Source organism: Lepidochelys olivacea (assembly GCF_965140295.1).
Source record: "Lepidochelys olivacea isolate rLepOli2 genome assembly, chromosome: 17".
Classification (NCBI taxonomy): domain Eukaryota; kingdom Metazoa; phylum Chordata; order Testudines; family Cheloniidae; genus Lepidochelys; species Lepidochelys olivacea.
The window spans coordinates 2,473,660-2,497,355 of record NC_140427.1 but is presented as its reverse complement, the minus strand read 5'-3'; the positions used below and the strand labels follow the sequence as shown (position 1 = coordinate 2,497,355).

Sequence of the window (23,696 nt, the reverse complement as noted above, 5' to 3'; positions counted from 1 at the left end):
TGCTTCTGAGATGCTGGGGTCTGTTGGGGCTGCTGTGTAAATGTTCACTCCCAAGGAAAACTTGGTTTTCTTGTAGAGATTATCATTCTAGCCCTGCTTCTCTAGAGGCAAGAGCCCATCAATAGAGAATGGCCCTTTGGGGCCAGCTAATATTTAGGCTGCCTGCTTCTATCCCAGCACTGCACCTCTTTGGACCTTTATTATAGAACCTCAGGCTAAAATAGTATTTCCTGGAAGGGATTTAAACAATTTCAGACTAATTTTGTTGAAACGCTGATTATCTGGCCAATCTGAACAGAGTCAGTTAGTTCAGAATCCTGTGTCCTAGCCTATGGTAGTTATGAAAGAGTTATTGTCCGTCCACGCTGGCCTGACCCAACAGCATGTGAACCATATTCACCTGAACTGGTTTAAAACTAGTTCAGCAGGCCATTCCCCACCTTACCTATGCATTGAGCAAAGTCAGAAATTCAGAGTTGTCTGACATTCCATCTTCAACCAGAATCTTATGTGAAGTCAGCCTGATATTCAGAAAACCCTCTTTCCACACAGAGGTATTAAGTCAACCCTGCACCCTTAACTTTGAATTTCCTTTCTTTTGTGGGCTTATTATTGTCATAACATGGCATAATTTGTTTGTTTAAAGGCAGCTTTGCACTGTGTGTGTGTACACACGCATAGGTACTGTAGCTTTCATTCAACAATTACAGCTAACTGGGAATAGTTGGTCTTGGAGTCAAATAAAAACACCCAGTTATCATGTAGGATTAAAAAAACATTTCATGAGAGAGAGAAACTTTCATGTCATAAGCCAGTCACTAACCAGAACGTACTCTCTGGGCAGTTTATTCATTGTGCTTTACCTTTGGAGTAGCTGGTGCTGGCAGCGCTGGGATGAGCTGGGGAGATGGAACTGGTTGGACCACTGATCTGCTCTGGTGTAGAGCAACTCCTCTGTTCCAAAGTAGAGGTTTTATATTAGGAATAAAGAGCATAGGAAAGGCGTAACCAAGTCCAGAAAACAGTTTCGCTGGTCAGGGAGCGATTATTGGGAAGTGCATCCTATTTTGTTTGTTGTTTTACTTTAGTCAAACACACGTTACTGGGCTGAATAAACAGGTAAGTGGGTGAAATTCTGTCCTGCCTTATCAAGGAGCTCAGACTGGATGATCTAATGCTCCCTTCTGGCCTTAAAATCTCTGAATTTGTATTGCACCTGAGAGGTTCATTCGAATTGGGAGCAGTAAAGGGGCCCAGTCTCTAAGATCCCAGCACAGGATCTGCACTCCTTTCATTTGTAAGTTTTGAATTCAAGAAACGAACGTTGCAGCACTTAGCAGATCGTGTGTGTGTGTCTATATCTCCTTGTGAAATGTGGAGGACTAACTAAGATGGCACAGTGGTGAAAGTACATTTCTAGGAAATTCAGTAGCATTCTCTGAGGTAGGGCACATGTGTGAACTAATAATCTTGACACAAGAAAGTAATGAATCGGTTTAGTTTTCGAAGTGTCTAACAGCAGCATTCTCCTACTTCAGTGCATCTTTCTGTCTGTGCAGGTACTTAGCTGATCCTCATCACCAGAGTATCTGAATGCATGTGGCACGTTCATTTATTTATGATGGTTATTAACCAGTTAAGATTTGTGCTTTCTCTTGAAACCTCTCTAGTTGCCTAGTAGGCTAAACCCACAAATCATTTATTCTTTCTCTAAGCAAATGTTTGTGTCCTTTGAGTAGTCAATGTTGAAAACCGTGCATTTGCATATGTATTTTGTAATGATGGTTTGATACGATCCGTGTTGTCCCATCATCGTGTGCTTCTGGTCTCTGATCTCCCCAGTAACCCTTCTCTTTTCTGGGTTTTGTTTACACTTGGCTAAAACTCGAGACAGACATTTCTTTTTTAAGTGCAAATACAGCATATCTGCCTGTCCCTCTGTTTTAAAGTTTGTGACATGGCTTGTGGGAAGAAGACAAGTCAAATTAAGTTCAGCGTCATCTTTTGATCCAGCCCAGCCTCAGGGTGTTCTGAGAGCTGGGATTGCTAGATTGCTGTGACACCTCCAAAACCTTATATTTACAAAGCTTTGCAGACCTTCGGTCACACCTAAAGCTATTGTCTGTACTTAAGTATTCAGGTGTCTTGAAAGCTCCACATCAGGTCATCCTGTTGCAGACTTTTTGTAAAATATTCTATTTAGAAATCCTTCTGTGCTATCACACACACACTCTCCTGTATCTTCCTTTTTTAATATTGCAAGTTGAATAGAGCATCTTTGCTTGAGTCCATCTGAGCCTACTGTTCATCATATGATGTCGCCGCCATCTTCTTACATCATAGTTGTTTGCTGTGGAACTATTGGTCACACCAGAAGGCTGATCTCTGTTGGGGAATTAGCAGTAGAAAATAAGCTCTTAGAGGAGCAAGTGCCCATCTTTACTACCAAGGCTCTTTGTGGGAAAAGAAATGGGAAAAGAAATATGAGGTGTGTTCAGTGTATGTACAAAATTATTTCTAAGTAGAACACTCTTTTCAGTTTTCAGAGTAGCAGCCGTGTTAGTCTGTATTCGCAAAAAGAAAAGGAGTACTTGTGGCACCTTAGAGGCTAACCAATTTATTTGAGCGTAAGCATTCGTGAGCTACAGCTCACTTCATCGGATGCATACTTTTCAGTGATCAGATTTGTATAAGCCTTCTGGTTTTTGCATAGTGTAGCAGGGTGGTCACCTGCTTCTGCCCTGAAGGGCTGAAAAGCCAGCCCTTGGAGAGGGCTGGGGCTGTGGGCTAGAAGTTGGGCTGATTGGGGAAGTGGCCTCAGCTGGGCCACACCCCAGTCAGGCTGCAGCTGGCCTGTATAAGAAGGCCAGGGCAGCCAGGAGTGGCCTCTCTCTCTGCCTTTAGAGGGAGAAGGGCCTGGCTGCTGGGGAGCATACCTGGGAACCTGAGGTGGGGTATGCTGGGGGAAGGTGAGAGGTGCTGGGGAGCTCCCGCCTGGAAATCCCCCAGGCTGCAGGGCCTTGTGCGGGGCCTAAACAGGCCCCACAGGTAGGCAGAGGCAGCAGGTCCAAACCCCCCCTTGCCTGTGATAAGTGGCTTATGTACTGCAGTCAGCCTCAGTGAGCGGGGACTAGAGAGTGACTGGTCAGTAGCCAAAGACTGAGGCGAGGTGGGGATAGTGGGTGAGGGTTCCCCTGGGTGGGGAGACCCAGAGAGTGGGGGTACTGTCAGGGGGGCAGCACCCAAGGCAAGGGCACCGGGTCCGGGAGGGACATGGGGGCCAGTGACAGGTGGGACACCTGGAGGCTGGTGAGCTAATTTCCAAGGACGACCAGCAGGAGGCGCCACAAGGGTGAGTTCCACCCGCCTATACATAGCAATTGTAAATATTGCTTGAGAGGAGAGCAGACTACATGTGTGCTTTAAACAGAAGTTCAAAAAGACATCATCTCTCCTTAGATTATATCGTGCACTGTCCATGTTCACCTTGAATATGTAGCAGCTCACCAATGCATTGATGTGAGTAGTCTAACTGTAAAACACTGCTGGAGTCTCAGGGGAACCAGTGAGACTATTTTTGGGTCAGATGGGACTGGGGTAGATCATTCCGACTTTGCAAAAACGAGAGTCACCTTTGCCCTATCATCATTGAAAAACAAAACAGTTGCACTCTGTGAAATTCAATGGGCAAGTAACAAGCAGGAGTAGCTATTTGTTGGCCCAGTTTTCAGGAGTGGTCAGAATTAAACTAATCCCTTCGCCAGTCCCAGGCTTTATGATGGAAGGGGAAAAAAACCCTCTTTAAAAGTAGTTGAGCTAATTAAACATGATTGTGGGGTGATGAGTGCACCCAAATGGCTGTTTAGCTGGCATGGGTTGCTGCCCTTCTTGGTATGAGAGAGCAGGTGGGAAAATCTGAAAACAAAGATGAATCAGAACTTCTGGGTTCCTCTGTGTGTTTCAGGATTGAAAACCAATTAGATGTGATGGAAACAAATCATTTGTTAGTATCGCCTTTAACCCTCCTACCACTTCTCTGCAATGGGGAAAACAAGAAAGCAAATTGAGAATATGCAGACTCATGTACTTCACTAATTAGGGGGGTAATGCGAGCAGAGAGTGAGTATGTGCTGTGAATTGTCTATTAGTATGTACGACAAGTGCGTGTCTAGATGTGTTGGTGTGTATTGCTAAAATATCTCTTTAAATGTCAAGATTGTTAAAGAAGCCAAGCAATTTGCATCAGGCGGTGGGGTCTTTGGAAGGAAAGGTACACCAAAGTTAGCAATGGGTAGGGGGCAAGTTTTCACTTTGAATTGCCGAGCTCTTGGTAGCATTTCATGATTGCAATAGTAATTTCTTTAATTTCCTCCTTGTGTCAGATTATAAAACGTGTTGCATGGGTCTACAGGGGCTTCAAATCAATTGAATTTCTGCTTAGGAGACCTGTTCCTAATGGCATGCTCTGTTCCTGCTAGGTGGGGAGAGAGGCTCTCTTCAGGTCTGTAGTACACAGCTGCATCCAGTATTGTATTGATCCTTCCACTTCTAATGTGTGGTTTGAAATGAGTCTGTCTGATAGCTAATTTTCAAATGTTTCTTCACTCAAGTCCTTGTATTTCTCAAAAAGACAAAGAGCACCTAAGTCAGAAGTTACCATCTGAGCTTTGTGGGAGTGTACAAACATCGGGAAATCTGTAAATTCAGAGTTCTGAGCACTCTTGTAACATAAAACTTAGATAAGAGTGGTTATTCTGGATCAGACTAATGAGCCTTTTCCAGTGTCCTGTCTTCCAGCGGTGGTTGGTGCCAGATACTTTGGAGGGAATGAAGAGAACAGGGCAATTATCGAGTGATCCATCGCCTGTCATCCAGTCCCAGCTTCTGGCAGTCAGGCTTAGAGACAACCAAAGGGAGCATGCAGTGGCATCTCTGACCATCTTTGCAGATAGCCACTGATGCACCTATCCTTCAGGAACCAGTTTAGTTCTTTTTTGAATCCAGTTATAGTTTTGGCCATCACAACATCCCCTGCCAATGAGTTCCGCAGGTTGACTGTGCGTTGTGTGAAGAAATACTTCCTTACATTTGTTTTAAACCTGCTGCTTATTAATTTGATCAGGTGACTCCTGGTTCTTGTGTTATATGAAGGGAGAAATAATATTATCCTCTTCACCTTCTCCACACCATTCATGATTTTATCTCTATCGTATCCCCCCTCTTAGTCATCTCTTTTCTAAGATGAACAGTCCCAGTCTTGTCAATCTTTCCTTATCTAGAAGCTATTCCATACCCCTGGTCATTTTTGTTGCCCTTCTCTGCACCTTTTGTTCTTGTGTATATATAGAGGGGCGGCGGCTCCTAGAACTGCACTCCATATTCAAGGTGTGGGCAAACCCTGGATTTATATGGTGTCATTATATTATTTTCTGTCTTATTATCTATCCCTTTCCTAATAGTTCCTAACATTCTGTTCACTTTTTTTTGACTGCCGCTGCACATTGAGTGGATGTTTTCAGAGAACTCTCCACAATGACTGCAAGATCTTTCCTGAGTGGTGGTAGCAAATTTAGATCTTATTTTGTATGTATAGTTGGGATTATTTTTTCAATGTGTGTTACTTTACACTTACCAACATTGAATTTCATCTGCCATTTTGTTGCCCAGTCACCCAGTTTTGAGAGATCCTTTTGTAACTCTTTGCTGTGAACTTTGGACTCAACTATCTTCAGTAATTTTGTATCATACGCAAATTTTGCCACCTCACTGTTCACCCCCTTTTTCCAGATCATTTATGAATATGTTGAACAGTACAGGTCCCAATACCAATCCTTGGGGGACCCTGCTATGTGAAAACTGACCATACTTACCATTTATTTCCTATCTTTTAACCAGTTACTGATCCATGAGAGGACCTTCCCGTTTATCCCATGACTGTTTGGATTGCTTAAGAGGCTTTGGTGAGGGATTTTGTCAAAGGCTTTTTAAAAGACTTAAAATGTGTGTTAAGTGTTTCATGACTGAGGCCTTGTCAGCTAAGCTTTGCTGTATTGTGGGGTTTTTTTAAGCTGAGCTAGAAACGCCTAAAAATGGGTTTGTAATCAAAGTGCTGATGACCACTTAACTCAGTGGTCCTCAAACTGTGGGGTGCAGGGCCCAGACCAGATCTCTTGGGGGGCGGAGAGGGAGCACCATGATTCCAGCCCCACTTCACCCACCAGACCAGCTTCTCCACCATCCCCATTCAACCCCAGCCCTGCTCTGCCTCCAGGCGAGATCCCCTGCCAACCCCACTCCACTCGCAGACCCAGCTCCACTCCGCCTCTGCTCAGCCCTCATTCCCCCTCTAACCCTAGCCCAGCTCTGACCCCAGCCCAAGCTCTGCTGCTGAAGAAGCCTTGGCTGTGTAGTAATGGGGGGGGGGCCTGGACAGATTCTGTTAATAGCAAGGGGGGGCGTGACTGGAAAAGTTTGTGCACCACTGCCTTAACTGGAGTGTCATGAGGACTAAGGAAATGGGGTCTAAATGGAATGGTAGGTGCTCAACTGGTTGAAAAAACGTACTCCGTGAGTACTTACCAGTGGTTCACTGTCACACTGAGAGGGCGTATTTTGTGGGCTACCGCAGAGGTCAGTCCTGGGTCTGGTACTTGGCAGTGTTTTCATTAATTTACATTTACGCTAAGGTAAGCTAAGAGTGGTTGCAAGCCCTTTTGAGGGCAGGGTTAGAATTCAGAACAACCTTGGCAAATTGGAGAATTGGTCTGAATTCAACAAGATGAACCTTCAATAAGGACAAGTGCAAAGTGCTTCACATAGGAGCGAAAAATCAAATGCACCACTATAAAATGGGGAATAACTGGCCAGGCAGCAGTACTGCTAAAAATGATCTGGGGGTTATAGTGGATCACACATTGAATAGGAGTCAATGTAATGCAGCTGCAAAAAAGGCAGATATCATTCTGGGGGTGTATTAACAGGCGTGGCATAAGTAAGATCCAGGAGATAACTGTCCTGCTCTACTCAGCACTGGTGAGGCCTCAGCAGGAGCACTGTGTACAGTTCTGAGCACCACACTTTAGGAAAGATGTAGACAAATTGGAGAGAGTCCGGAGGAGAGCAACAAAAATGATAAAAGCTTTAGAAACCCTGACCTATGATGAAAGGTTAAAAACTTGGCATGTTTAGTCTTGAGACAAGAAGACTGAGGGAGGATCTGATAAGTCTTCAAATATGCTAAGGGCTACTATAAAGAGGACAGTGATCAATTGTTCTCTGTGTCCACTGACGGTAGAACAAGAAGTAATGGGCTTAATCTGTCACAAGGGAGCTTCGGGTTAGATATTAGGAAAATACTTTCTAACTCTCAGGGTAGTGAAGCTCTGGAACAGGCTGCCAAGGGAGGTCATGGAATCCCGTCGCCGGAGGTTTTTAAAAACAGGTCTGACAAACTCCTGTCAGGGATGGGCTAGGTTTAGGTGGTCCTGCCTCAGCACAGGGCCTGGACTTGATGGCATCTTAAAGTCTCTTCCAGCCATGCTTTTCGATGATTCTATGGGGGACCACAACAGTAAGTTAGTTTACAGCTGTGCCATGGCATTGTGAATATAGAACTGCAGGGGAGTGTCTAACAATTACCCAGGTCCCTCTCTGGATTCTTTATTTACATCTTTGGTGGGGGGAGACATTGGATTTCTCTTTTGCATTCTGGGGAAAATCACAGGAATGCTTGTTGTTTTGCCTCCTTGTGGCAAATGACTTTCTTTAGTTTAAATCTTTATCACACCCATTGGCCAATGCTTGGGAGCCAGGCGAAGGTCCCTCATTTTCTCTTCTGGAGAAATCCCCTCTTCCTTCCAGCCCCTTTCTAATCCCAGCATGAGCCTCCTTTAATGAGACTCGAAATACAGCAGCAATGCGATTCACCCCACAGTCTGTCAGCTTTGGTTTAAAGGGTGCGTGGTGAGTGAGTGATGGAAGTTATTTCGGGAATGAAGTAGTCTTGGTAAGTTGATCCCTAGCCAAGGAGCCAAGAGAAAATTGGCAATATCGCTGCCAAGAAAAACTTGCCATGCAGACTTGGAGGGGCATGGGAAGCAATGCTGAATTTGCATTTTAAAACAGATCTCTGGTACATCTCAGCCTCTGACTGGGAGGTTTACTCACGGATTTCTGCAGTTTCCACGGCATGCATCTGATGAAGTGAGCTGTAGCTCACGAAAGCTCATGCTCAAATAAATTGGTTAGTCTCTAAGGTGCCACAAGTACTCCTTTTCTTTTTGCGAATACAAACTAACACGGCTGTTACTCTGGATCCTAATAGTTATCACACAGGGTGCGTCTACACTGGGAGAATGTTGGCGGGCTTAGCTACCCTAATGATATGATGTGCTGTTGCCAGTGGTGCCCGCTGCTTGTACGCAGAGTGCAGTTAGACACCGCAGTAGCTAAAAAATCCTTCCCACCTCTCTGTGCTGCATCTGGCACCATGGGACTATGCAGAGAAAATTCTTACGAACTTCCTTAGGGCAGAGAAGTCCTTGGGATGAGGTCTTTGGGAACAGAAGTGACCTGCCTACCTAATAATAGCAATGTACTATCAAATACAGCTTATCAGTCCCTTTTCTCTACTGCTTTCTACTCTTTGGCAGTCCAGTGAACATTGATTTTTAATGTCCTGGCTAGTTTTTATTTTTTGATCGTGATCCAGTAGATTAAACTATTAGCATTTGAAAGTGACAAATTACTGAGCAAAGACTCTCCTAAATCCACAATAAACCCGTGTTGCTGCTTGACACAGAAAGGTCAGATGTGTTGACCTAAAGAATACAAAGGAAATGCTGTCTTTCAATTTAAGACACCAAAGTGAAGTGACAGTCTCCGTGTAGGGATTTCACATATAAAATAAATGTTTGCTTCATTAATAAAGGAAAGTCTTCCTTTGTTTTGTCTTTGCTAATTAATGATAATTTCAGGGCATTATTTTTAATCACATTAAAAGAGAAACATTTTTGTTTGAAGTGTTTCCCTTCACTGGAATCTGCTGTTGCACAAAGTGAAGTCACTCTCAGATTTGCAAAGCTGGAGTACCCTCCATGACAGCGTAGAAGGTGAACAAACCAGTAACTTGGTTACAGGCTACATCACCAGACCATTCAAAGGTCCTTGTGACTCCCAGTTTCGAACCAGGAGCTGCTGAGAGAAGTCTGGCAAATGACCGTTCTCCCTGAAAATCTGTTTAACACCTTTTTTTAATCTACTGTAAATTAATATTAATTATCAGTAGTTCCCTGTTTGGTAATCAGATGGGCTGTTAAGTTCCAAACTGACTTGTTTCCGTGGGAAAGGTTGCCTCAGCTGTAGGGCCAGGTGAGCACCAGCTGGATGTGGAGAACAGAAAATGCAGTGGGAGTATAAACGTTGCAACAGGTAAACCACTGAACAATGAAATTCCTGCTACTTCATAAATCGGAATACATGAGCCTCTTCTACACATACTCACACTCACACGCTTTCTCTCCTCCTTCCCCCCCCCCCCAAAAAAATCCTAGAAATGTAACTAAGCGTCTGCTTCTCTTCACTGCAAAGGAAAGCCTTAAAATTGCAACTTTGATCACTTTGAATGGAGATGGACAGACTTTTGTGACCTTTTTACAGTACTCCATGACTTCTGTTTTTACCAGCAAGGTTCTTTGGAGGCCGTAATCCGAGGCAGCCTGTCTTCCCAGCAGCTGCATTGCAAAATGTCGTTCCTACAATCCATCCCGCATTCCCAGCAGCTCAGGGAATTCATGTTGGGGCTCTGGCATAGCACTTCCTCAAGGTGCAGTAGCTTCCCTGTCCCCTAAACTTTCCCACCATTGCTGCCACTGGGTCAGTTGCACCCGTGTTAGCAATGGTGAGAGCACTCATGCAGATGGACCGCCAGGTGGTCACGAACACAAGCACCATGCTGTCCGTACCTGCTGAAGGAGGTCTACATGACCGTGTTCACAGTGCTGGTGGCTGCCTGGACCTTACCCATGCTTGAGCTCCCATTGTTGCTGCAGCTAGTTAAGGTGAAAGGGCGGGAACAGTTCAGACAAGGCTACCTCTACTGCATCTCAGCTGCGTGTCTGGTCTGCACTGGCCCCAAATGCAGCGTTTACAAGATTCCCTTTTAAATTCAAATAACCCAAAACCAACATCTAACTTTACTGTACTTTATTCCTTGGACCCACATCCGTATTGGTTTTTCTTGCTGCTGCCTAGCATCGTCCAACTCACATCTTTGTTAGCACTCAGTCTGGCAGCTGTAACCAAAGCTGCTACCAATGCAGCAGGGGTGCCCAGGCAGTAAACTTCTTTATTTGCGTTCCCAACAGACTGAACGTTTCAACTCTGACTCAAGCAGCTGTCACTGTCCCGGTGATCCTCAACCTGCCTGTTCTGAATCACATCCATTGAACGGTATCGGTTGGTGCAAGGCCAGATTTGTGTGCGGTAGGGTTAGGGACTAGTGTAGATTTTAGGGAGGGTGTGAATCAAGACAAGATACAAATACAGCTCTGTGCCAGCAAGGGGAGGATTGTGTGGGCTTGCTTTGCTGATGTCCAGATCATCCCTTTCACAGGGGATGCAGCCAGTACTCTGATTCAGGAGAGTCAGTGGTCTCCGTTCTTTTCCCATCCTTGTCATGTTGAGCATGCTTTGGCTAAATATAGATGGCCCTGGACTGAACTAATATGGAGAGGGACAGTATGTTGACCTCAGTGTGTCTCACTTGACTTCTGTTACAATAATATTTAAAGCGACAGTGTCTCTTTTGTTTAAAGTTATGGGGCTCTGTTAGCCAGACCAAACGTGGTTAGGTCTGGGGGAGCTGGGAATCTCACGCAGCTACACGCTTGTAGAGAGAAGTTTGTGCCCAAATTTTTAAAAATTAAATGTATTTGGAGCAGAGGTGATAGTAATGGGTTTTGGTCAGAGGTATTGTACCAAACTGCTCAGGGATGGTTAAACTTTAACAAACTTTGCGTGGGGAAGCTGTGCTTTCAACCTTTAGTGACTAGGGAAATGAAGATACAATTCAAAGAATGCCCTCCAGGACTGTCTGTATTAATCCTGAAAGGGAGAAGATGCATTGTAAAATGGGGATTAATTTTAAGAAAACTAAACTGGCAGTTTGTTTAGCCTTTTTTGATCCTTGACATGAAGAATAAATTCTGCTGTTTGAGATTTTTCCAAGTTGGTTAAAGTGCATTCAAACTCTCACCGAAGGGACATCTTATCTCTTTGCTTAGAGAATGAAAGCCAGCTAGTCTTGGACATAACCAAGTATTTAAATAAGCACGGAGCATATGGTAATAACTCTTAGAAGCACTCCCTTGGGTATAACTTTTCTGCTTAGCAAGGCTGAGTATGTATATTAGAAGTCCATAGATATTTAAACAATATATAGAGCTAGAAGAATATATCATGTAGGGATTTAGTCTGGGAATCTCTTGACTTGGAGACCTAAGAGTCTTTGGAGATGGTATCATATAAACCAAGCGCCTTTTGCTTCCTCATTTCCAGTCCGTATCACTACTTTAAAAAATGCATGGTATTGTACATCTGCTGTAAATATTTAATACCAGAGTTTCTCAGTGTCAGCTGTATATTGCTTTATCCACCCCTTTTCTAAAGAATCATTTGAGTTGGGAGTGCTGTCAGAGCAATGCTTTTGTGCCTCTCTCAAGCCTTTCAAGGCACTTTACAGACAACTGGTTTCAATTTTCCAGATGGGTAAACTGAAGCAAATTAAGTGACTTTTGACCAGAGTCATGTGATTGTTGCTATCTTGAAGCCAGGTTCTCTTAGGCTTTAATATTATGAACCCAAAACCTTTCTTTGTTGTTATTATGGCTAGTTGTTTGCACTGTGTAAGGAATCCTGTCGGCCTTCCCACAGATTGAGCTTACACGTAAAACGCTGCATCGGCGCAAGTGAGGATGCTCCGACGCCGACCGGAGAATGTTTCCTGTTGGCATAGTTAACCCACCTCCCGGAGAGGTGGTAGCTGCGTTGATGGGTTTTTCACACCCCTGAGCAATGTAGTTCTACCAGTATAGTCTGTAGCACAGGCCTGGTCTCTCTGGGAGCTTGCATCCATCTTCTGAATTACCTGTTGCTTATATTGCCGCCTACTGAATACTCTACTTCATACCATGTCACAGCAGAATTGGACAAAACCGCCTATTATACACGGCAAGGTCGCATCCCCTGAAATGTATTAATTACATTGGAGATTCTGTTATCTGAATTTACATCAAGTCCCCCGTGACAAGAGGATAATCAAGGTGCTAATTTCACCTAAAACAACAGTCACAATTCTGGTTCAAGGTATTAACCCTGGCTTTTCCTAGAGTGCTTCTTGCCAAGCCATGAGCTACATGGGAAATGTGTGAGAGAGAGTCAGGAAGTTTGTTAGCTTTCTCAGCTGCTCCTCTTTGACCTTGAGGTCATTGGCTGACAGGAAACGCAACAGACGGTTTGATAGTGAGAGGATGTGAGGGAGAATCGCATGTAAAATCCATAAGTTTCTCGATGTGATTGCAGCTCAGCTGCTGGCCACCAGTTCAGGAGTGAGCTCTTGTACACCAGCTTGGGGGTCAGTGCATTATGTCTCTAGATATTTAGGGTGGGCGAGCTGTATTTTTTTTTTGTTTGGGCTTACAGACCTTTTCTCTGCCTTGTAGAGTCAAAGCAGGAATCTGTGCCCACGTGAAGGGACTTGCTATGTGGCTTCCTTGAGCTAGGAGGGGCGGGCGGTGTATTGCTGGGCTCGTTCGTTCATAGGAGCCTTGGAGAGGGCAGGCAAGGTAAAGGGGAAGTGTACAGGCTTTGACGTCATCTGCACTAGCTGCTGAAATTTGACAGTGAGTTTGACTCCTTTCTCTGGAGTCTGGTTTTTAAAGAAGCCATCTTTATTGTTCCTTTAATGAATACGTTCCATGTGTGCCTGCAAGGGAATGAACCTGACGGGGGTCTGCATGCTTGCGACCCAGCTGATTTCAGGGCACTGTGAAAAGGAGGAGGAATGCGCTGGGTGCTGCGGCTGTCCGCAGGACAGTGCTGAGACCTGTTGCATCTGCGTGGGCTGAAGTATTGGCTGTAGAACAATGAAGGGTGTTGCCACACACACCCTTGTTGGCAGCAGCTCTGATAGTGCTGATGAGATGAGAGCCCTTTGCTTAGCCTCCGGTGTAGCTTCTCCTGTTCTCTGCAGCCGCAGTGTTGTGTCGAACTCGGCCCCTCCAGAGTCACTTGATCCCTCTCCCCAAAACTTCTCTGGCCTGTACATGATGGGGGACTGAGTCCTGTGGAAAAGAGAGAGCAGCTTGTCTGGAGCGGATCTGTGTCAGCACAGAGGGAGTTCGGGAATAACCTGGCTTTCCTGTTAAACATGGAGTATGAGGGATCTGCCATGTGGCCCAGCCAGAGCCAGGATACAAGGAAAGACACCTTGGTTCCCCAGAGAACTCATCACCACTGGGCTTGTGCGCTGCTCTGTGGGGGACTGGAGCATGAGGGGTAAATATCCAGCTCCCGTTGTAGGGCCCCTGTGGCTGGTGGTTCATTGGCATGGCCTGCACCAGCCCTGCTGCTCTGGCGATGGGCCCAGAAGGCTGGTAGCATTTCCTCCGAGGACTTAATGGCCTCGATTCCGTTTGACATCTGCCCTTCGCTTCTCTCTCATGAGAGGGATTGCTGGAGGGAGCGTTGGCGCTGCACTTTTCACAATGACTGTGTTTTGAAAAACAGCAGAGCCAATCGCGCTTGCAAAAGGGAAGCGAAGGACAGACGCCAACGAACTCAGGGATATGTGATGTATTGGATTTGTCAGCTGTAGACCCAGGAGATGGCTAAGAACGAGCTAATTGTGCAAGCCCAAGCCTGGGAATGAGGGCTCCTAGCTTCTGTCACCAGCTCTGCCATTGGCTTGCATCATGATCTTGGGCCAGTCGCTTTCCCTGTCTGGGGAGGGTTGTTACATATGCATGAGAGGAGAGTTCTCCTAGGCTGCTCCTGCTGTAAACGTTCTTTGGTCTGCAGGGGGAATCTAACGCAAACCAGCCGAGCCCTTCCAGTCCATTCCGGTTTGTACGGCATCTCATCACTAGGGTATGAGAGTGCCTGGTGGCCCATGAGCAGCTTCTGCAGATACCCTCCATGTTAGCCAAGATGTCGAGGTAGAAAAGGACTTAATTGAGGTGGAGTAGGGGGCAGGCGATGCTGTTCCACCATGTATACACCGCTGGAGTGTGTGGTGTCTGCCTGTTTCATCACCGCTCACTCCCTGGAGACAGCCCCACCTCCCAGCAGAGGAAATGCCTGTTGACAACTCCTTTGTTTTCAAGCTTTGTACTAGTGCAGATGTTGCTAAAAAAGCAGTTTGCGTCAAACATCTGTGAGTCGGAGCTCGGTTCCCACGCTTGGTTTGGTTTTCCCCCATGCTGTTTCTCAAGTTGCAGAAGTGCAGAATGGCAAGTGCTTGACTTCTGTCAGAATACCACTTCCCTGTTCTCCCCTCAGCCTTAGTGTTGCCATTTTCACAGACGTGTCACAGTGCCCTTTCGGTAAGCCACACCCTGTCTGCTGCTCGGCACTTGGTCTGTTTTCTGTTCCTGGGGTTAGAGCATACAGGCGCATAGTGTCAACTAACCCCACTGGGCTGCCTGGACACATTTTCTAGTCTCGTGTGGTTCAGCCTGCAGTCATGCCAGCTTTTGATCAGTGAGTTTTAATAAGCACTTGTAGCCTGTGGGCCTCGTAGTGTTATCTCTGCTTTATACAGCCCTAGGAGCCTGGCAGTTTGCGTGAAATCCCCTAGTGCCTGTGACAAGGAGCCACAAGCAAAACTTCAACTGGAACGCAAGAATAGCTCTACGAAATGACTCACTAGTGCAGTCACTTTCCTCTGGTGGTGACCGAAACCTGAGGCTTCAAAAGACGGGCACAGCACAGAGGGGCAGGAAGGAAAGGTTGCTGAAAAACAAATAAACCACAATAACAGGGGGAAATGGGTAGCAAATTGCTTTGTCCTGGCAAACGTCTGATGAGAGGCCCAATGTTTGGAATCTCCTAAACTTGCAGAATTGTTTCCAAAACATCCATGTCTGTTTCTGATTTCCTTCCTTCCTTCAGGCGTTGCAGGAGCCTGGGGAAGGACAGCCTTGTCCTGGGACTTGTGGGAAATGGGGTCAGCTCCCTGCATACAGATCCTGGGTGCGCTTGGTCACGTCACATATTCTCTCTGTGCTGCAGTTCTCTATCTGTCAGTGAGGGTAATAGTCCTCCCCTCCCTCTCTGCTGTGTTGTCGGATACACTCCTTGCTGGTGTGGTGTTCGCTGCTGTTAGGATGGGAGCCATAGGAGTGTCTGGAGTGTAGCAGTGAGTGGGCCGAGCACTGTCTCTAGTCTGATGCACTTGCTCTGGTTGCCTGCAGAACACACCACAGCAGTAGCCTCGGGGGCAGACTGCCATTAATGCACCCTCATATTGCCCTTTGTCCCATGCTGCTCTGACAAAGGACCCTCTGCTGCCTGCGGGTGTAACTTGTCCGCCAGCTGGTGGGACTGCCATACCCTTGGGAGCAGGACTAATCCTCTGTACACCAAGAACTTCTGGTGTCGTGTTCCCATCTGTCTCTCTCGCCTCCCACCCCCCACGGTTAGTTTTAAAATAGTTTCCTCTTTGTGCTGAAGTGGTGATGGAAATGCACCTTTGCATGGGCTTGGTGTTGAGCCAGAGGTGAAGGGAATGCTCTGTGACTGGCTCATCCCTTCCCATACAGGAACTGAGACCTGGGGGCAGGGGGACAAACGTGTTGGTTGGTCCCGCTTCGCTTTGCATTTCTTCTGCACGCAGTGTCACACATTCAATGTGCAGTTCTCTTCGCTCGGGTACATTCTAACACCCTGCTGTGTGCAGTACTGGATTGCCCTGTCTTTCTAGCTCTGCAGCCTTGGGAAGGGGCTTGGGATTGATGCTTGCTGCTCTTCCTAGCCATTGGTGGAGTGCTAGTCCCTCTCTTACGGCTTGATTTTTTTAAATCGTAGATTAAAGGAGCCTGAGCATTAGGACTGAAATTGATCCGTTGAGAGATCAGACCTAGTAGAACTTGGAAGAGCAGAGTGTAAATTTTAAAGTAAATACACATGCACTCTCGCCCACCACGTGAGTTCCAGAGCCAGGTACTGTAGCAAAATAGACGTAGCTCTTCTGAGAGGAAAGCATAGTCTGGTACTAGGGCAGTTGACTGGGAGTCTGGGGACCTGGAAGTCTCTGCCTGACCTTTCCAGTGGCCTAGAATGCTAGGTCAAGTGCCTTCCTCTCTCAGTGCCTCCACGTCCCTTTCCCACCTTGTGTCCATCCTGTCTGCTACACACTGGCTACGCCCCTTGTGGAGGTGGTTGTTTTTAGTACGCTGGGAGAGCTCTCTCTCAGCGCTCTGCCGCAACCACACAAGCCACGTTAAAGCTTGCCAGTGAAGACTAGCCCTGAGTAACATACATGCTAACTTGCGGGCTGCGTAGCACTTTGTCTGCTGAATGCTGTCACTGAGTAACATACATGCTAACTTGCGGGCTGTTTCATTTCTTGTGGGAAAGCCGTAAACGCACTGTGACTCGCCTCTTGCTTTGTCAGTCCCTCTAGCTTTCTACCTCCCTTCTCTAACAATCCTAACCGCCGCCATCTGGAGCTGCAAGGGGCAGCCCTGTGTGTGGGGCAGAGAGCTGCAGCACAAACTACCTGGAAATAGCTGCTTGTACCAGGCACAGCTCCAGCAACGTGGGCTGCTCATCGGCCCTGGCCTCCAGACTCCTCTGCCAGGCAGTGCTGTGTCCCCAGAGATGGCCTTTAGGGAAATCTTCTCTTGCTCGGCAGCTTACAGGCCTCCATGGTTACAGCATAACTCCATTGTCACAGTGACCTAGAGCTACCCCTGACTTGGCACAGAAATAGAAGGGCAGCCTCTTGTCTTGCAGGGCAGTTGCTCTCCATATTGGCCACAGTTTCCAATCCATTTCTGCAGAGCCCAAGCGAGTGATGTCATAGACTAGCAAAGAAACTTGGCATTTTGCTGTAAACACAGGGTGGGGGAGGGTATTCAAATATAAAATATCTGGAATCCCCATTTTTAGAAAAGGACCTCTGAACAATAAGCTCTGCTTCCAATAAACTGTCACGCGGGTCCCCTTCCTGACTGCCCCATGGCACTTGTGGTTAGTGAGCTGACAAAGCCTGGGGGCTTTGTCTTTTGCAGAGCAGCTTGGTTCAGAGCGCCTGCCGTCATAAGGAGAGAGGGGAAGTCTTCCCTCCGCCACCTCTCGCTGCACCTTTCATAGTGGCTGTTTCAGTCCCCCGTCAGGTGGGCTGCTTTGGTAAGTGCCTGACTAAGGGCTGGGGTCCAGACCAAGCCCGCTGGAAGGAAGCTGCTCTGATGAATAAGCAGAACTGACTGGAGAGCTCTCCTCCGACTCTCAATAGCCTCATTAAGGTTTATTGGTATTAGATGTTGCCAGAAGCAGCCCAGGTGCCTCCCTGATTTCCTTGCTTTGCTTTAGAGCAGCTGTTTTCCTTCTTTATAAAGCACCATCCATAAAGACGCATTTTGCACTGTTTTGTGCTGGGGGGATGCAGTAGGAAGTGGGGGCAGCAGCAGAAGCCGTACGAGTTGTCCTGGTGTCCCAGTCAGATGGCCAGGAGAGCGGGTAAAGTGCTTTGGAAATGGAAAGTTCTTTGGAAGCACTAAATACCTGTTCACAGTACAGTGAAAACAGGTGACTCTCCTTAGCAGTGTATTTGGAGCTGTGGCCAGCTTGCATGTGTAACGAGTGAATAACACCGAGCATCTCGGGCATCATCTCAGGTGGGGAGAAGTAGGTTTTTGTATGGCCTGGGAGTGGTGGCTGGCTGCGTGGCTGGCATCCTATTTAAAAACAAACTGTGCATTGAGGGCCCCAAGCCCGGTGAGGGGTGAGTTTGGTGACTCCCGAGATAGGTGAGGGCAAAAAGGCCAGGACGAGCCAGGTCCCTCAAGATTCCCACCCCCACATTCCAGGGTGAGCTGGAGCTCTTGCGGGATTTGGCATGAGATTTGGAGCCCTGTGTTCAGGGCCACTTCCAGTTTGCTGGTTTCCAGCACTCAGCCTGCCTGTCCTCCCTCCCTTATCTAGGTCACTGCAGACTCTTGTGGCTGGGCACAGATGTTTCTCCAAACAACCAGGTTTGTCTGAGGCAGGCTGAATTTTTCACCTTCCTTGCAGCGAAACCTAGGGGTTGGGTTTAGGGCACCGGGAGGGTAGGATTGTCCCCCTCGGAGGGCACGGCTTGGTCCTATGTGAGTCATTTAGTTGCAATTTGTGGCTACTCCAGTGCCGGGAGTCATTGATTTGGGCTCCGGATCCAAGAAGGTAACATCCTGAGGGCATCTCCTGACCAGATGCGGGGGGCAACACATCTTTTCCCTGGGGACAAATGGAAACCAGAGGCAGGGATGCTGCCTTTGAGGGACTGCCCTACCAATGGGCTTTATGGCGGTGCCCAAAAAAGGGGGATCCTATGGGCAAGTGGAGGTGCTCCAATAACCTCCTAGTGCGGTGATTGGCTCCCCCTGTGGTGGGAGCACCCCAGGGATTGGCAGAGAGTGAGAGTGGCTTCCCTGGGCCATCCCTGCTGGGAGCCTTGGACACCATTTGACTAATAGAGTGCGGCCTGGTTAACCCGACCATGTCTTCTTTTCCTTCGTGCCGTGAGCACCCCAACGAATGTCAGGCGTGTTTCTCCCAGCACCTGGGAAGGCATCCAAGTACCTTCGTTAAGCTGGCTGGTTTGCAGAGCATCATCTTTTCAGGACAGTGCAGTTTTAGCCAATCCCTCAACGACATAGTGAAATACATGTTCTAGGCACAGTGAGCAGCATTCTCGTAACGTAACCAACAGCCAGCCCTTAAAATACGAACAAGGAAGTATGCAAGGTGCTTTGGTCCCTTACTTCCACTTACCTTCTGGGGGATTTTGGGAAGGGAAATCACTGACCAGTTGGTGCCCTGTAAGTAAAAGTCTGTTAATCTGGCCCACGGGGCACATTCTCTGCCTCTAAGCGGAAGTGTGACTTGTCTTGGTGACACTTTTCTCCAAATCGTGGTCTGGTGAGCTGCGTTTGTTGACCCATAAAAGGGTGGAACAAGGTAGCATCCAGTGCTACGGTCCTGGTCTCATGGGACTCCAGAAACTTACTGCATTCTTGGTTTAACTTACAAATATTAAACAGAGGTCAGGGAGGAAATGAAAGGAACGAGATTCTCAGCAGCTATGTGATGGTACTGGATGGAGAGAGCTCACGAGCCATTGGTCAGGGCTGGCCTCTCCTTTTAAAAATGAGAGTTCCAAATGAAAAGAGAGCAAGTGTTGGGAAACCAGCGAGTCTCCCTCCTATGAGGTCGCACTGAGCTGCCCTTTTGTCACACTGCTGCCCTCAACAGCTGTGTGGATTGTTTAGAAATTGACTCCTGTGTAGGGTGGTGTCAGCTGTGTCTCTTGTACAGGCAGTTATCAATGATTTTATTTATTGATTGGGCTGGGTGGAAGGCCACCTGTGATAAGATGTGCATGATTGCAGCAAAAAAACTCTTCCCTGGCCATTAAATCAGGGAGAAAGGTGGGGATGTGATAGTCACTCTATTAAACCATGTGATTTGCTTCTATCGTTGTGAGTTCCCCTTGCCTTTGAGTGAGTTGTTACCTTCACTGATGCCTGCCCTGTCGGCTGCTTGGTTCTGGTTACTTTATCTTCCTGCTGCACAGAACCAATCTGTTTTTCCACATTCTTAAAAACCTGCTTTCTGCCTCTCTGACTGGAGACTGTATTCCCTTCTGAGACATGCACACGTCTCCTTGGCCCATGCAGCACCTCTATGATTAACGCTCCAGCTCTCACCGATTAAGCAGGCTGAGAGTTGTCCCGAAACACTGACCCAAACTGCACAAAAATAGCAAAGGTGGCAAACCCTCTGAAGGAGGGTGGCATACCTGCTCTCCACACCTGTAGTTCTGCAGCACCCCTCTGGTTCAGGCAGGCACCAATCCCAGAGGAGTAAGAACTAGAAATACCAGAAACCATTTTTTAATGGTATCTAGTAAACATGCTGAACTGTGTGTTCCTTCTCTGCCTGTTCGCCCCAGCAATAAATATCAACCGCCTTTTTCCCCTCAAGAATCCCTGTTCATACTGTACAGAGCATGGGACCATAGAATAGACGAGGGCTGGAGAACATTCTCGTCCCTGGAAGACTAATACCGATATGACTGAATCATATAAGCAAATAGGTTTTAATTCAGTGTTTGAGCTGCCCAGCCTTCCACGTGCGTTCGTCTTAATCCCCTAAAAGTATCTTCATAAATGGTCACGTTAAGTCAACCTTCTAGGGAAACAGGCACAGGTGGAGTGGGAGGCCAATATCAGTGGCTGGGTGTGCTGGTTAAATGATTGCTGAGAAGACTGTCTGTGCCTGTTTCACTTTTTTCTAGTGAAGCAGGAAACCTTCAATCGCGTCTGACAGTCCTTTTGAGATGAAGCTGCAGAGGAAGGGGGAAAGTAATTCCTTTATCGTTAGCAGCTATTGCTCTCCTATAATCTCATTTGATGGAGTGGCTCAGCATAGCAGAGAACTGTGCTTTATCCACATGATCTCTAGCTGGTGGGTCAGCAGCCTTGTTCAGCAACCTGTTCTTCTAGTGGCAAAGTCAGAAACACACTTCTGTGAAGCATGAAGCCATTACAGACTCTGGAAAAAATGTAGTTATGGGGAAGTGAGGCCCGGCAGGAGGATTTTACAAAATAAGTGGTTTCAAGATAACTGAATATTTTCTTGGTAGGTCCAAAGTGTACTTCAAGGCATTGTGTAGCCTAAAGGCTTTGTAGAGAACATAATTGTCATATGGTGCCAGCAGAGCTGTTGACTAAAATTCTTGTCCTGGGAGGATCTGAGGGACTGTTTCTTCATGAGAAAACATCTGTTCCGCATGTCCAGTGATGCGTCTTTAATTTAACACAATAACGATTCTTGATTCTTTTTTATCTAGGAAGAATTTTTCTTCCTCTTGAAATTCTGGTGTTTTGGACCAGCACACTAAAGAGCTGGCAAGTCATGGGCTAAAAGGAAAAGGCCCCTGGGGAAGTGTACAACTGCCAGGGTGAAAAAGCATAGCACAGTGGAGGGAGCTCTGGGCTCAGGTGCTCCCTTGAGATGTCTCTACAAAGAGAGTTCCTGCTTCGGGTGCCATTCGAGGGCAGGGGCAATCCACTCTTCCCATGGGAGTGTGTGGAGTTAGAGCAGAGATGAGAAGGCTTGTATTTACTGAAACTTAGTCTTGCAAAGCAGTCAGGATATCCAGCAGTAAGGCCTCTGTTCAGGAAAGCACTTGTGCACATGCTGGTCCCATTGACCTTTGGCACTGGATAACAACTGAATTCTCTACAAAGCCTTTTTCCTCAATGTGGCTTAAGCATGTGCTTAACTGTACACATGTGCTTAAATGCTTTCATGAATCAGGTTGCTAAGACAGCCCTTTGGTCTGTCCACCGTTATGAAGAGGAAGTATGCGCGAAGCGTGCTAACTTGGCATGGGTTAGCTTTTATCCATTTCTTGTAACTTTTTTCATTTTCTTCAAATATGTGGAGGGGTTTTGTGCTGTTTTAACTTCCATTTCATTACCCCAGCCTTTGAGAGGAGAATCGCAAACTGTTGTATTTAACTTGAGAAAGGCACGTAAAGAGGCTATTAGTCTCTTGCGTGAACGAACCCAGCAAGCTGGTTTCTCATGGAAGGCATGGAGCCTTTGTGCACAATGGCAGGGACTCTCATATCCTGTCTAGAACGTGCATAGTTCATCCTGTTACTCTAGCGTTGTCGTTTTGGATTTACTACTTTTGAATGTTTTTGTGGGGTTTCTCCCCTTTCAGTTCGGAGTAAAACAGGTGCCCCAAGCTCTGTGTACCAGGATGACTTAATCCCAGCAGAGTGGTGCTAAGAATCATGTTTTCCTCAATGAACTATAACAGATGTATGTTTTATAAAAGAAGACTACTTACAGAGTTTTCGTAACATAAAATCTTTTTCAGAAGAGGGTCTCAATCTCTATGTAGCTACTTCAGCAGTGCACTTCATTCTTCATGTCACTTGATTTAAGGGCAAAGTCAAGCCAATGAAAGGTGTCTTAAAGTAACAGCATTATGATTTTGCTTTTAATTTATTTGGGTCTCTTCATGAGTCAATTATCATGAATCATCAGACAATAGAGTTTTATGGTCCATTAATCTGTTGTACGGACTGATGGTCCTTCAGCTAACTACAAAAGCAAGGCATCTGTTGCTATGGGGCATCAGCTATCTCTCTGAACAACAAAGCACAGGATTCACCAAATCCATTACATTATGGATTTCAAGCACTGATATACATATTGCCACGTGGAAATGTCTACCAGACTTCTAGATTTCCAAATCAAAAACCCCTCTTAGGGCAATGCTACAGTTTGTTTATGTACCATTGCTCTCAGTAACCCTACACATATGACTCACTTACGTTCATGCTGTGAACCCTGCCGTATTTCTAGAGGGGAAAGAAACTAATTGTCCTTCACCAGCACAATGGTTTGGGTTTAAGTATCTTCCCTGTTCAGGGCCCTTGTTTGTCATGGTGCTTTCTCTCCTTGCTACTGGCTCATTGGTTTTCTTGCCCTTGCAGCATCAGCGAAAGCTTCCTCACTGTGAAAGGTGCGGCTCTCTTCCTGCCCCGAGGAAATGGGTCGTCTACCCCCAGAATCAACAACAGGCGCAACAAGCATGCAGGTAAATACACCGCCTCTGTTTACATCTGACAGCCCGGATTTTCCTACTGCCTGGTCCCTTAAATTCTCCTCTTTGGGATGGTGCGCCATGCTAGTGCAGCTCTTGGCTTTCATCTCGGACGGCTGCTACACTTCATGTTGGTAGACCTGAGGGTCCTAGTAATATAAACTTGAGTGCAGCAATCCCTTCCCAACAAAATCCAAAGCTCTCAGTCTCTTTTCACCAAAGTGGTGATTTAGGGAAGCGATTGTGACAGCACGTCGATGTGGTCACTGGTTCTACATAAACAGCTGAATTGCCAAGGATGCAAACTCTTCCCATCCAGTAACATTATTGAAAGTGCATTAGTGCAAATATGTCTGCCCCAAAGGATGATATCCTGCATTAGTAATGTATCCAGTAACCTTTTTATTGGGGTCCATATGCAAAGATTGGTGCATAACATCCAGAACCTGGGATTATCTGGGATGAGTAACTGCTCTCCTTGGTCTGTAAACAGCTTGTTTACTGACAGCAAAAATAAAGACCTTCTAATTCTGAATGGTGGTGGGAAGTATTAGGAATCTATGTTAATGTGTCTTTTATTCAGATAGATTGGTGTACTGAATGATAATATGAAGCGAGTCAGAATTCCACCCTCTTTGAAGCTTGATTTGTCTTCTGTTTTGATCCTTTGTTGGAAAAGTCAGTCTGTGAATAATGAAACCCAAATGCTGCAGGGAAGAGGATTGCTCAGTGCGTACATGGTGCTGATTCATGGATGGCACTTTACAGGCATCAGTGTCTCTGGGTTTTTTTCTTCCTTCTTTAAACAATCT

At 46.5% G+C, this 23,696-nt stretch overlaps 1 protein-coding gene across 2 annotated transcripts in view; it reads left to right on the top strand.

The window, feature by feature from the left end:
• Positions 1 to 23,696, top strand: part of SSH2 (slingshot protein phosphatase 2) — a 134,620-nt gene that overhangs the window by 74,423 nt on the left and 36,501 nt on the right. For both annotated transcript variants that reach the window (XM_084650844.1, XM_084650843.1), the window contains one exon: positions 22,775 to 22,878. In XM_084650844.1, the coding sequence (XP_084506970.1) occupies positions 22,775 to 22,878 (104 nt within the window). The remainder of the gene's footprint in view (positions 1 to 22,774; positions 22,879 to 23,696) is intronic.